This window comes from Ailuropoda melanoleuca, chromosome 9 (assembly GCF_002007445.2).
Source record: "Ailuropoda melanoleuca isolate Jingjing chromosome 9, ASM200744v2, whole genome shotgun sequence".
Lineage (NCBI taxonomy): Eukaryota > Metazoa > Chordata > Mammalia > Carnivora > Ursidae > Ailuropoda > Ailuropoda melanoleuca.
Genome location: NC_048226.1, coordinates 36,893,122 through 36,908,548, shown reverse-complemented (window position 1 = coordinate 36,908,548; position 15,427 = coordinate 36,893,122). Strand labels below are relative to the sequence as shown.

General features: G+C 40.2%; 1 protein-coding gene across 3 annotated transcripts in view; it reads right to left on the bottom strand.

Moving 5' to 3' along the window:
• Nucleotides 1-15,427, bottom strand: part of NKAIN3 (sodium/potassium transporting ATPase interacting 3) — a 379,291-nt gene that overhangs the window by 16,035 nt on the left and 347,829 nt on the right. For 2 of the 3 annotated variants that reach the window (XM_034668114.1, XM_034668116.1), the window contains one exon: nt 5,335-5,404. The exons of the other annotated variant lie outside the window; for it this stretch is intronic. In XM_034668114.1, coding sequence (XP_034524005.1) covers nt 5,335-5,404 — 70 coding nt within the window. The remainder of the gene's footprint in view (nt 1-5,334; nt 5,405-15,427) is intronic. 3 annotated transcript variants of the gene reach the window in all.

The window sequence follows — 15,427 nt, the reverse complement described above, 5'->3', positions numbered from 1 at the left end:
GAGAGAGAAAATCTTAATCAGGGTCCATGGGGCTCCACTTGGGGCTAAATCTCAGGACCCTGAGATTATGACCTGAGATGAAATCAAACGTTGGAGCCTAAACCCCAACTGAGCCATCCAGGTTTCCCTGGTGTTACTGGTTTTTAAATCAGGTGACCTCCCCACCTCCGAAACACGCACACATGCACGCACATGAACCTCTCTCTTGTTCTCCCAGCTGGCTCTTCATCTAGGTGCTGTAGGCACAAAATGGTCTGGCACCGACTTACAGAGCTACTGGTACAAAGCAGCTTTTCTCAGGGAAGAGCAGGTGGGTGCGACGGCCTCTGCCCTGTCCAGCACCAGTCGTCAGAAGCCAGTTTCCTCTGGGCTTGGACATCAGAGGCAGAGACCAGGCAGTGAAGGTACAGGTGGGTGCTGACTGGAGAGCCCACCTGAAATGGGAATTAGCCTCGTCTCTCTTCTCGTACCTCGTTGCAAGAGCCGACACTCAATCAGCGGCGGCCATCCAGCAGGTGACAATTTTTGTGAAGAAAAATTAGTCTCCAGCCAAGGCAATCAGACAAGTCAAGATTCCAGAGAAAAGTCAAGTTGTCGTTTGGAAACCTTAGAAAAAGATTAGCTGGACGTGGGGGAAGAAGCTTTTTCATCCAGTCTTTCTCAACGGCAGTCCTGGGGCATCTTCCTCATGGGACTTTCTAATGTCATCAGATATCTCTGTCTCTATTGTCGAGTACAGTTCTGAAATTCCACTGCTGTCTTTCTTTGACGAAGTACCTTGGTCTAATTATTTCTATCTGAAGAATTACTGCCACATAGAGTGTAATTTTCCGACTACCCAGTTGCTAACCATTTTGATTTTGACAAATTTTAATTTAGTTGCTCACTAGGATGTCCCCTGAAATTCTGTATCTCTTTCATAGCTGCATGGGCTTTTTGCCAAGCAATTTTTCTGCCTGAGAGGTAAATCTGCTTTTATTAGCCCTCTCCTCTTGGTATTACTGCAGCCTTCACGATCAGCCTCTGCTCGGTAGGTGTCGTCTTCAAAGCCACCACTGACCACGTGGCTCTCTGCTCCAATGACAAGAGCGACCCTTGCTCTTTCCTCTCAGGAAAAGTGGTACAGTGTGTGGTGGCAGTGATGGAGGGGGTCCTGGCAGGGACACAGGCCCTACTTATTTGAGAGTTATAGCTCCCTCACTGATGGCTGTGCCAAGACGATGGACTCTAACTCAGGCTACCCCTGACTTGAGTGTCACATATCCCAAAGCGAGACCCAGACAACATCCACTGAAAGCATCTCTATAGCATCTTTACTTTTTTCATTTTTTTTTTTTTTAGATTTTATTTGTTTATTTGAGAGAAAGCACAAGTGGTGGGGGATGCAGCAGAGGGAGAGGGAGAAGCAGGCTCTCTGCTGAGCAGGGAGCCCAACTCCAGCTCCATCCCAGGACCCTGGGATCATGACCTGAGCGGAAAGCAGATGCTTAACCGACTGAGCCATGCAGACGTCTCTCTAATTTTTTTTTTTTTTTTTTACTGGTACTTCACCAGTGCCAGGCTGATGACCCCACCCCGCCCCCTCATAGTGTGTGTGTGTGGCGTGGGGAACACCCAAGGCCTCCCACTTATTCTACACCTCTCATGGCTCTTCCCTGTGCCAGACCAGAGTCAGGCTCAACAGGGTCTTCTTTCCCCACTGATTCCACCAAGCCTGGTCCCTTGGCTGTGGTTTCACTGGGTAGTAGGTAGGGATAGTGGGAATCTTGTTTGCCTCTATAACTTCTTTTTTTTAATTCAAGTATAATTAATACCCAGTGTTATATTGGTTTCAGGGGTACAATATAGTGATTCAACAATTCTATACATTACTCAGAGCTCATCATAAGTGTACTTCCTTTGTCTATTTCACCCATCCCTCCACCCACCTCCCCACTGGTAACCATCAGTTTGTTCTCTGCATTTGAATCTTTTTTTTTTTTTTGGTCTCTTTTTTCTTTGTTCATTTGTCTGTTCCTTAAATTCCACATATGAATGAGATCATATGGTATTTGTCTTTCTCTGTCTTATTTCACTTAGCATTATGCCCTCTAGGTCCACCCATGTTGTTGCAAATGGCAGGATCTCATTCTTTGTTGTGGCTGGCATCTCCGCAGCGTTAGGTATGAGGAGTGATGCTGTTTAGATGGCAGAGCCATGGCTGCTGAGGATCCCTGCAACCCCAGCAGGAGCCACTGAGATTCCTGCTCTACTTAAGCATCTGCTTCCTCATAGGCTTGCTCAGTTTATATGACAACTACGGCAAACACTAGATTGGATAGTCATGAATTTCAACATCACCCTCTGTAGAATGGCCAAGCAAATTCTCCTCCATGCAGGGGACGCCATTCTCTTCTGCTTTCGATTAACTCCTTATCTTCTTTCCTAAGTCAGCTCAGGCATCATCCCCTAGCCGATTTCCCGCCCCCACAAGTGAGAAGTAACCATTCTCCCTTCTGCAAAAAAATTGCCTTGGGGACATTGTTTTTCATCTACTCATTTCTATGTAGGTCTCCTGTCCTAGATCATTGGCTGCCAGAGGTCAAAGTTCAAGTATTGCTCATCTTTCTATCTCTGGCACCTAGCACAGGGTCTAGGATGCACATGATAAGTAACAGAGAAAGAGGTGTAAATAAAACTAAACTAATTTACTTAATCAGGCCTTCTTGATAGCTTGATATCATTATTTTAAAAAGAGACAAAACATGGGAGACCAACTCCATATGTAAGATGCCTTCTCCTATCGCATCACCCCCAACACACACATTCACACACGATTTGACTGTGGGCACACGAAAGGTACGTTTTATGATTAGGAGCAGTGACACAATCAAATACGAGAACGAAGGCTTCCTGTACAAATCGGCAGTGTTACCTGTCAGTGGAATGTCTGCTTGTAACTACCTCTCCAGAGTCGAAAGCCACCCTTCCACATATGACGACTTGGGAGTATGCTCGGGATTCTCCTGATTCCCTTAATAAAGCGGCTTCCTCATAAAACCTGGCTTTGTACTCCATGGAGATTAAAGGGACTTAATGAAAGTTAGAAACCAGCATTCCTTCCCCTGTCTGACAAGTTATACAGAAGATTGGCTTTTTCTCCAACCTGTTGCTGGGTGGTGACACGGCATCACTGAGCTGGGCACAACAGAATCCAATATAATGACCTTATTAAAAGAAATCAAGCAGGCTGACTGATGCCAACTGGATAAACTGCAGTATTTGCATACCTGTGGGGAGCACACATATTGACCTCTTCAATTGTTTCATGCATGGTGATTTTAATTCAGGTTTAGTTTGATCGTTCAGATTCCCACTCCCTTCATGGTTGAAAGGCTTTCCATAGTCATCTGACAATAATATGCATAATCTGTCAAAGCAGGAACTTGTTCTATTGCTTTCTGCAGCCTGTAGTTTATGTTACATTCAGTTAAAAAGGTGTGAGAGTTCATCAGTGAACAGGGCAGTTGAGAAAACCCTTTGAGGAGGCAGTAGAGTTGATCAAAGCCTTTCAGGTAATCTCACGGGCACGTTTCATGTGCTCTTGATTCACAGAGATAGGAGAGACGTTAGGAACATAGATGGCAGTCACTTGTCTCTGGGCCATGCCAGAGAACACTGTGAGGTATGTGGATACACTTGCCATTCAAAAAAGGAGATTCAATTATCAACATTAATCAATTGCAATTTTAATAACCTTCCTTAACGGAAAGATCTTTCTTACATCTGACCAACATTTTTCATATTGCAATTTCCTCTGCTGAGTTATTTTTTCACAGTGGAGATGAAAGAACTCATTCATCACCTTCTTTATTACATAACAAATGCATATTAGACTCTCCTAGCCCGTACTAGGCATTATTTCCATTCTTTTCTCACTTCCAATGCGCTGATCATCTTTATTATTGTCACAATCTCTGCCAAGTTCCCCAGATCCACAAATACCAACTTTTGGAACACATCATTTACAAGCACTCAGTAGCATGAGTAATGAGGTGGTGACTGCTTAGTCCCGAAGTGTTATATAAGGTGAATGATTTTCCAAATTGGATTTGCTTTAAAAACCCAACATTTATTTAAACATCTATCATGTGACAGGCACAGTGCTGATTTGTGTAGCTTGTGAGCTATGTTTCCCTTAGATCATTCTGCCAGAATAAAATTAATTCAACCTGGAGAGGTTGGAGGAGCCAATGCAGGCTTCTCAAGGCTGGGAGTGGGGGGGCTACAGATGTGGCAGGAACCACTATGGCAAAGAGTCAGCAGATGAAGGCTTTCGTGTGTGTTTCTTACACCAGTGGCTATTTTACATAATTTCCTTTATCACCACAGAATTGCAGAACATTGAGTTGGAAGAATAAGAAGGTCATCTGGACAAGTCCACAACAGCTTATCAATGAGAATAGATCTCAGCTCCACCCCTTATTACTAGTGGGACTTTGGGAAATTTATCTAATCTCTATGTATCTCTGTTTCCTTTATTATGAATTGGGACTATTAATTAGTACATTTCGGTATTTCCATGAGCGCTACGCAAGACAATCCATGCCAGGTACATAGCACGTGATAGTTATTATTTTATACAGTTGTTTATTTGTTACTTAGAATTTTCTAGGAATGGAGTCACTGTATCTATTTTCTTGTTTTCTAGTATTTTATCAATCAGGTGACCATGATTCCTTCCTTATACTCAACTGGAATCTGTTCAGGTTAAGGTGTTTTTTGTTGTAGTTGTTGACTTGCTTCCACGTCCTCTAGGAACAGTCAAATATTGAGAACTAGGCACAGCCATAGGCAATTTTACGTATGCAATACATACATTATCCCATTGAGTCCATCCTCCCTCCTCTGCCTATGAAACCATATTATGGGTGGGAGAACCAAGTCTCAGGGGCACCAAGGAAGAGCCCTGAGACCACAAACGTAAAGCCTGGGTTCTAACCTAATCTTTCTCCCCTTTTCCCTCTGTAATGCGGCCTCCAAGTTACATATCTAGTTTCTCTTCTACAGACTATATTATCCTTTTCCCCCCCCAATTTGGCAATCAACCTCTTATAAGAAAAATAAAATAAAAATACTGTTTTAGAAACATAAACCATGTTAACTATTTCAAATTATTTTTGGAATGAATAATAATAATGATGATGTTGGGTTACATGTAAAAGGTGTGGTTTAAATATGAGTGGAAAATTAAACCAATGATTAGTAGTAACAGGTCCAAATTATTTCAGGTATGGTTAGTTTTGACCAAGTTAGAAGGATTAATATTTTCCATCTCATCACACCTTTACTTACAGGTTAACAGGCTTTAACTCAACATGATCCTGGTAGTAGGAGTGTGCATCAAGTCCGCCTATGAAATCAACTGAAAATATAACACAGCCCAATGTGAATAAATGTGTAAATAAAAACACACATAATACTAGGTGTTTAAAACAGAACACATAAAAATAATATCAACAAAAATTCTTTCTACCACAAATGGAAAAATGTGTACTTAATATAAAAGGCTGCTAAAAATAAGATCAATGGTCAAAAAACAGGGAACTTTTAAGAAACACGTAAAGAACTTGGGATCTTATGGACTACAAAATCAAAGTTGTTATTGACTTCAGTGAAAAATGAAGTAACATTAAATAAAATTAGATTTTAAATAATGTGTTTGTCCTTAGGCATGCGGGATATGCCCTTTCCCCCATATATCAGAAGATACACCTTCTCGTATTGTTGCCAGAATCCGATTTTTTTCTTAAGAATATTTATTGCATCATTAGAAAGACCTTTGAGAAGTCACATGATCTATGTCCATGCCTTTTGTCCTCAAGCCATCCTTGACAAATAGGCATCTTTTTTTTTTACAAAGAAGGTTTCATCTCTTCTCTGGTTGCATGGTCTATATAGAATCACTACGCTAGTGACCTTCATTCTAATTTCTTTCTGGTTTGATCACAGCTTCCATCTTTCTTTTCCAATCATAATGTCCATAGCTAATCTTAGTTCGTGTCTCTTGTTCTTTTTTTTTTTTTTTTTGGTAATCTATTGAAAATAATAATTATATCAAACTTTAGTTATAACACTGTAAGATTAAAAGTACATAGGCATATAGGGACACTGAACTCCCAGTGAGTGAGTGTGTATTTAGGTATACAATACATGAATATCATAGCATATCTTCAGCTCAAGACACGCATGTCAGTGACCTGTGATTTAGAGAGGAATGACTTAGTCTACAAGTTCTATTGAAGCCTTGACCTACTCTAGGTCTAGTCACTCTGTCAATCCCTGACCTGCTGTATCCTTTTACCTCGATTGAAGAAGCTGAGGTAAGGCTGGGTCAGTCAAAGCTTCACCAGATCACTGTGTAGACATGAGCTTTGGAGTCCCGTGGGATACACAACAACCAGGTGGCAGGGACCATTTCCAGGCAATCCCCTTGGAGACTAGAGGAACCTGAAGCCCATCCTTTTCCTACCAGGTCACATAAGTTACCCGGACACTATGTTAGGGAGAGAAACAGTGAAAGAGGAGTCAATCTGAGACACTGAAAAGATTTTCCCAGAGAGAATAAGCAATGCCTAGGGACCATTTAAATGGTCAGATTAGACAGAATTTTTATCAGATTAGATATGTAATCGAACACCTACTTCTTCATCTTGCTGACCAATGGATGGGAAATTAGGAGGAAAATCACATGGATTAAAAGTTGAATAAGCATGTGATTACGAACTTTAACTTTTCAAAGTTAAAGGGGGTGTTAAAAATAAACAATATTATAAATATATACATTGGTGAATAAAATAATTCAATTGAAAAATTATCTTCAAAATAAAATTTTTTATAAAATAAAGAAAGCATATATCTGTATGCTTTATGTTTTTTCCCAAAGATTGATTTATTTATTTTTTGGGGGGGAGGGGCAGAAGAAGAAGGAGAGAATCTCAAGCAGACTCCCTGCTGAGCATGGAGCCCACTGCAGGACTGGGTCCTAGGACCCTGAGATCATGACCTGAGCAGAAACCAAGAGTCAAATATTTAACTGACTGAGACACCCAGGGGCCCCTGATATCTATATGCTTTAAAGCAAAACAAAAAGAAAACTTTCTTATATTGATCATTTGAACATTAAAATGTAACATTAACAGAATCGTTATTTTTGGTATAAGTTCACATCCTACTATGAATCTGCTCCTTAGCCATCTCTGTCTCTAATACACCAGTTCACCAGAATATACGTACACTATATATTTTTTCTTTATTATTTTCATAGATTTATTTATAATCTTATTCAAATTTTTTTATAGTTTGTAAAGTTGAAATTGTTGATACCTTACTCAACTGTGTAAATCATAGTATTTCTAACTATGGAAATACACTCTATGTAAGGCTCTGGTAATCTCCAAGCAAGTTTGCTGAGGAGTGCATATGTGTTATGTTATTTCGCCCAAATACTTCCCCAGGTACTGTTATTTTACCTTCATTTAGTGTATCTTTGCCAAACTTTCTATAAGACAGCAAAATATAAATTGTACCTATTAATGATTTTTTAAAATCAAATATAAATGCCGCAACATTTTTAGGCCTTCTCACAAATCAGCTTCTTTTCATTTTGGTGCAGAATATAAATTCGTCCCATTAAAAACAGTAGCTCTGTCAAAAGAGTGTTTTCTCAAGTCTTTTCTCCGCTTGAGAATTTCAAGAGGAAATTATAAAACTGAAAAATTAAATCTTGCATAACATTTGAGTTCTCATTATTTAATTTGCCTGGTTCTCTTCCTTTGGCGAGCATAAATTTCAATGCTCTCCTTTTTATAAGCTCTCAATTACTGCCATTTACTGAAAGCTTCAAAGGCTGATTTTGGGGGTGCTTCACTTGTTGCATGATTCAATTTAAATTTTTCAACTGACCTTGAAAGCAATGCAACTGAAATGTAGAAGTCTCATTTATAAAAACGCCCACAACTATTGTAGGAAAATTAGACCGATTAACACAGTATTTCTTTAAAGGCTGAGATGTTCTTAACTCTGATGGATGAAGAGAAGCAAAGACAGGAAATGTCTTCTGCCATCCTGAAGTTCTTTTTGTTTGTTTTCAACATCAAGCTCATTACCAAAATGTTTTCAAGTAAATGCAAATCAAAACAACAATGAGATACTATGTTTTACCCACTAAGATAGCCAGAATGAAAATATCAGATAATAACAAATGTTGGTGAGGATGTAGAGAAATTAGCACCCTCACACACGACTGGTTGGAATGTAAATGGTGCCGTCACTTTGGAAAACAGTTAATCAGTTCCTAAAATGGTTAAACAGAATTACCATACGACCCAGTAGTTCCACGCCTAGGTACAGACCCAAGAGAAGTGGAAACATAGGTCGTCACAAAAATTTGCACATAGATGTTCATAGCAGCATTGTTCATAATATCCAAATAGTGAAAAAATATTCTAGGTTATTTACTCTACTGTGTGCATATGCAAACATATACATGTAATATATGTTATAATGTTACACATATAATATTATATTATATATACTGTGAATTATATATACATTTATATCTACATATAAATTTTGAAGACTAGAGTTTCTATTTTCATTGGTAAAACACTGCAGCTGCATCGGGACCCACATACACTCCACTAACCCGACCTAGTGGCTGTGGGCTGGTGCGCCTCCACCTGGCACTGGAAGGAGTTAGCTGTCTCTGCTACTCCCGTCCAAGCACCTACCTTTTTAGTCATTGATCGATCTACACACTGTCCTTGAAAAAAAGGTCCTAGTTGCACTGTATCCTTAAAGATCTGGGGAGAGGATGAGGGGTGGGGTTGGTTTTCTTACACGTTTAACCATGTGTTAGAAGGAGAATTCCGCTCGTTGCACTTGCGTCTCACACATCTTGAGGAGACAATGGCGGAAGCGTGGTGTGCTATCAGTTTACCCACCCTAGATTGTCCTAATACAATTATTAATGATAATATTTCACTTGAAAACCAAAACATCTAGGACAAAGCCTAAACTAGACAGGATGCCAGGACAAGCTGTATTAACAGGGACTGTTTCAGCCAAACGAGGACACATGGTCACCCCAGAGGATGGCACAATAAATAAGTTACACTTTCTCTGCATGTCAGAATTCTAGTGTGAGGTAAATTTTTCAAATCTCTAAAATTAAATAGTGCATATTGGTAAAACTTAAATTATCAAGCTTTCAGAACTAGACAAGACCTCAAAAAAAAATGTAACTATTAAGGAAGAATTATTGAAAAGTAGGGAATTAAAAAAAAAAAAGGAAAGTACTTAAGGAATTGAAAACATCAAGAATCCTTTATGGATGGAATGCAATGTGGGTTTTTTGGCAACAGAAACCTACAAGTCCATGAGATGATGGTGTTCCTATATAAAAATTAGGTTTTTTTTTTTTTTTGTATATGTATCAACACTTGTCATTTGCTGGAGTGGGAAGATAGTTCAAGTAAAGGAGTAAATTGGAGCATAAATGAAGGGTGAGTGTACAGACTCTGAAAGCTTTCTTTTTTTTTCCCTAATGATGTCAAATTCTTTTAAAAAATGAAGTTTTTTTTTAAAGACGACTTCACAAAAAACTTGAAAGACCTTCAGCTTTTAAGTTTTCCAAAAGTCATATTATATGATTAAGAAAGTAAAGCAACTATGCATTCCAAAATTCATTTTCATGAGAAAGATGTAAGAAGATGCTGAATTAAGGAATTTTTCTAGTAGAAATAAGATGAATTTCAACAAAACATGAGAAGGAACAAAAAATGCATAGACAGGTTTGCAGAGGTATTGGAACAAGAGGATTAGAAAGGAAACATCCACGAAATCTGTAGTTATTACAGAGAGAACGCCATACGGGGATCTTTGGGAGAAGGGTGACTGGCCACAGAAAAGGTGGGAAAGACAGAAGGAAGGAAGCGTGTGGAGGCAACGGAGTGGGAGTGGGGGAAACAGTCTGCTGGGTGACCTGAAGGCAATGAAGGTGAATTCTGTATACTCTGTATTAAAAGTCTTGAAATGGAGAACAAAAACCAGCACAATGAAGAGTTGGCATCAGCTGTCCAGAAAAGCCAGTTAGGCAATGCCTCGCTCTCTTCATGCTTTCTCGGAAAATGAGGTGTTACTCTAAACATCCCACAGGGAGCTGCAGCCAGGAAACCCCCTTGTCCGCAGTCCTTTCAAATGTATTTCCTGTGCCAACTTCCAACAGCACAGCCAAGCAACTTCTTGGAAGAAATTATGTTATTTGTAACCAAATATCTTTGTGGTTACTTTCGCCATTCCATATCCCTGATGAGGATTCTCTCTGACCTGAAGGAATTACAAATCTACTTTAGATTTAAAGCAGCATCTCACAGTACAGATCTGGAGCTGTTTTCCACCTGTAAAAGATACATAACCAATTGCAATTTTCGATTTGACGACAGGAAACTTTTTGTCATAAATTAAGTTTCCAACAGGTAACTCAGTGCTACTGACTCGGTTCCTCACTCAGACATTGCAAACCGGATTGACTGTATACACCTGAAGCAGCAAGCACATTTATATAGATGTAAACCTAAAGCAATGCCATTTCCAGGGAGAGCGCAAGCGATCATCTGTGCCCCAGGTTTAACTATATTCACCAAATAATTACCGGAATGTAGGTGTTTTGTTCCTGAACCAACTAAGCTGCATGCTGCCTTGTCACTGAGTAAAGAAACTCCGAGGCCCTGGAACGTTGCCTTTAGCTCAGAGTGAAGAAAAGACTCAGGAAGATGAGAACCAATTAACATATTTATTCCGAGCTTTCTTCCTGGTCTATCATTGTTCCTGCTATTTAGGTAGCAGACTGCTCTAATAAACACTGATTGTACAAGTTGCCAGGAATCAAGTCTCAAGGAAGCATTGCTCAGGCCTTCAAGAACTCAAATATTGGGACTGTTGCATTGTGGTTTACTTGTTCTGTGATATGAATTCATAAGAGAAAAGCCAGGGGAGAGGCTTGACACCAACTGAGTTCACGCAGACGGGATTTTGCAGCACCCTGCAGATAATGAGGGCTTTTAGGAAAGACCAGTGATTTCAGGGGAGCTGGCCATGAAACTCTGCCTGTGCTGCTAGGGAACGAGCTACTTTGCAGCATTACGGATCTGCTGTCATCTGTCTGCAGACCCTGAGCTTTCAGAGGGCATGCTGTGCTGGGCCAAATCGCAGGCCGCGGTCAGGCTACGCACAGCGCCATGATGGGTATGTGCTGGGCACAGTGACTACACTGAATGCCCAGAGGGGGTGGCTGGAGCTCTGCTGCTGCCTGCCCCAAATGGCTTTATGAACCTGACACATGACAACCAAACGAAGCTTGATGGCTATTCCTTGTTCTTCTCTTCATGGTGCAGGAAGTTTAAAATGTCTTCCACCTTTTGGAAAGCACACGTAACTCAAAAAAGGAAGCACCTGGGCCCACTGAGACGCTCAAGGATAAGTCAGCTTTGGGCCGGAAGAGCAGAGTCCTCAGTCCTAGAGGTTGGACTGTCTGGATCAGAGGGTTTCAACATGTTTACCTCTTCCTGCCTGGTGACGGCCATGCGAAATGGGCTCTTTTCATTTCTGTCTTGTCCCCCTGGGTCTCAAGTACTGACATGGAGAACCGATATCACTGTCATTGTCACTGCTGGCAGCTTGGTCTGGAAAACACTGGGAGCTGTCACTGGGAGATTGTGGAGAGCCTGGAAGCAACCCCGAGTCTGTCCAGGACTTACAGCCCCTCCTTGTCCTAGGGAGGGGGAGAGGAAGCACTAAGAGGCCAGTAGTCTTCAGCTGGGGAGTGCATGCCCAGATGTACAGACTTTGCAAATGGTGTGCAGTTTCAGGTGCTCATTCCAAGAGCCTTAATTCCAAAATGTATGTGTCCTGAGAAAGTTCCTGAGGCCGTGCTGGCTCCTCGTTCCCTCATCCTTTCACAATTGTCTTCTTTCCACTTTACAATGGAAAGTATTTCTGTCAGCCATCCTCAATCTTACCTTGGTGAGCTACCCTGGAGGGTAAGTATCATTCTCCAGGTCACTGAACAAAATGGCTGTTTTAATATCACATGATGAGATAGCTACTAATGACAAGGTGGGAGGCTCCATTTTTTTTTTTTTTTTTGCTTTCAAAATAAATTTTGTAATAAATTTTAGTACTTTAAAAATATGTTTTAATGCTAGATCACTATGTACTTTTTCACATATATCTTCAGCCACTCTACCTATAATTTCACTCCTCCCTACTTGTTATTCCTTCTCCCCTGATTTTTTTTCTCTTTTGTGCTTATCACTATTTGCCATGCTATATTCTATATTTTGCTTAAAAAAATCTTATTTGTTGTCTGACTCCCTTGCTACAACTTAAGCTTTATGAGATAAGAATTTTTGTCTGATCTTGTCTGATTTTGTTCACTGCTATACACTCAGGACCTAACACAGTGCCTGGTACAAGGTAGGCCCTCAAAACTACCTGCAGAAGCAAGGAATTAAAATAATTGAATGACTTCGCTGTAACCAAAGTCCTTCCATTCTCATATTTTTTCTGTGTGCAAGGTTTCCATAAATACAACACTAGCACCACATATTGAAGTTATGTGAGGTAGACTATCTCATCTTAGCGATAACTGATATGCTCCATGAATACACGGACCAGCTGAAAAAAAACCCACTCCATTTCATTAAGAGGTACTCTTCAACTAAATGTTTCATTTTGTGTTTAAGTTTTTCTTTGGATGGGGATAATTGCAATTATTGGCTATCAACATGACTGAGCAAGTGGAAACGTATTACACATATTGATGAATACTTTTATGTTTGCTTAATCGTGTTGGTAGGCAATAACTAAGTATCACCCCATCTGAAGACAAACTTTAACACTTAAAATATGGTCACAGGAAAAATTAAATTTTTATTTATAGGAATAAATCTAAAACATCTACAAGTCCCTTTATACTGAATACAACAAAACATATTGAAGGAAATTAAAGGTGTCTTAAACAAATGGAAGAATAGAAAACATTCATGGATTGTGAAACTCCATGCTATAAAGATATAATTTGATCTGTGGCTCAGTTAATCAATGGATTCAAAGCAATCCCGAAAACACTCTCAGCAGTTTAATCAAAATGCTGATCCTAAAATGTACATGAAAAGGCACAGACTCAACTCAAGACTAGTTAAGACAATCTGAAATGAGAACAGACCATGAAATTTCCTAATTCAGGACTTGAGACTGATAACGGGGCTATACAAATTAAGAAATTATATTCATCAAAAAATAAAATCTATTGAAAATAGAATTTCAATCTATAAACAATTTTTCATTGCAAAGATGTACAATAGGATAAGAAAAAATTTTAGGGATAAACACATTAAGACAGAATTCTACGGGTCAAGTGGAATGGAGCTACAAGTTCCAAAAGGAAATGGAACAATTTAAAATTTCAACTTAACTAAAGCTTGTTTAGGTACTTTTTATTTAATTTTTTAAAATTTTTTGAAAATTTTTTTCAGAGAGAGGAAGGGGCAGAGGGAGAGGGAGAGAGAGAATCTTAAGCAGGCTTCATGCCCAGTGTGAAGCGTGATGTGGGGCTTGATCTCACTACCCTGAGATCATGCCCTGGGCCAAAATTCAGAGTCAGATGCTTAATCGACTGAGCCACCCAGGTGCCCCAGGTACTTTTTAAAGGGATGATTATGATATTAAATTGCTGTGCCATTTAGATTCCATAGGATACATTCAAAAGAGTAATGCCTCTCTTTTATTATTAAATATTGTGATTTGTAATGTGTCAATTTATCTAAGATGGAATTTCCTGAATTCCCCTCTCTCTATGGTTCTGAGTTGGGGTTGGCTACAAGAGACCTTTGTGTGAGATATGGAAGACATAAGGGAAGCCACAGTTATTGTGCTCAGGAAGTTGATCTAGGGTCCCAGGCTCTACTGTGGGTTATACACAGACTGTTGACAGCCGAGAGTGAGACCTGGTGAACAGTCGAGACTACAGTGGGATCACTGCACAACTGAGTGGAGGCTCAGCCCTGCCCCTCACGGCTGGCCCCACCACATCAACCTTCACCTCAGAATCAGGGCTGGAAGAAGAGCCCTCCCTGAGCTCCTCTCTGAGGTGGCTGAGAAATTACTGAAATGGCTGCGTTTTCTTGGATGTGCCTACCACGAGGAAGAAATGCGAGGTCTGGTTTTGTGAAAATAAGGAAAGTCACATTTTTGTCACCTCGTTTGTGGGGGAGAGCATAGGGAAGAAGTTTGTTTTCACGGTGTTGTAGTATTTGAATTGGATCTTGAGATTCCGTTATTCTAATGATAAGCTTTGCATATTTAGTGTTCTGTGCTGAATAAAACAAGACAATTGATTTGGAGCAAGTTCATTGGATGTATTACATTATATATGACTCCCTGTCTCCACTTAACTTTTAATAGGCTAGCCCATTATTTTTCTCCACAGTGTGCAAGTAATTTATATTCCCACTCAATATTTAAACATGAATACTCTGGTTTTAATCTAGTGAGTGACCAATGTCTCTTTCTTTACCTATTTATGAAGAATTTGCTTGTTATCCTTGTTGGAAAGAAAAGCATAATTGCATGTTGGAAAGCATATGGGCTCTGGTACCTGAAATATCTAGGTCAGATATTAGTTTCACTTCTTACAGTTTAGGTGAGTTGGGAAAAACCTCAGTGAACTCATCTATAAGATAAGAACAGCGACTGCCTCACAGTGTGGTTGCCCTAGATGAGACAGTGGCCGTGGAAAGCTGCACTCAGAAAGCATGCAGCACGCGACACGCTGTTACTGATGCTATTTTCACATTTATCTTACTCTGATGAGACATTCCCATCAAAGTATTGCTTTCTGAAATTCCAGAAGCTTCGTTTAGCTTAGGATAACAATGATTTGTGGGAATTCCAGCATTCTCTTCCCCTTATTCTCCAGAAGAGCGTCTGTCCTTGAGGAACGCACCTTGGATTTGTGTCTAGTCTGATTTTCTCCTATTTGGAAAGAGTGGCCAGTTTAAGGAGGGCAAAGCGGTTAGTCTGCCAGATTTCGCAGCCTGAGGTTTCATTTTCTTTGAACTTTTTTTTTTTTTTTCTTAATTCTGGAAAGGTACTCTTCCCTGCATAAAGACCTGGTGCAAGAAAGAAAATAGCGCTCATTGGAAGTGGAATATGTGGAGTTAAGTGTCATCGGGAGCAAAGCTCTCCCCCTCTCCCCAAGTTTGCTCCTAAGTAGTCCCTGACGGTGGATCCAGGGCACCGGGCCCGCCCAGCGCACACTTGACCATCTCCATCCCCATTGGTTTAGCTTTCCAGGGGCGTTCCTTTTATTCTCTCCTCCCTTCCC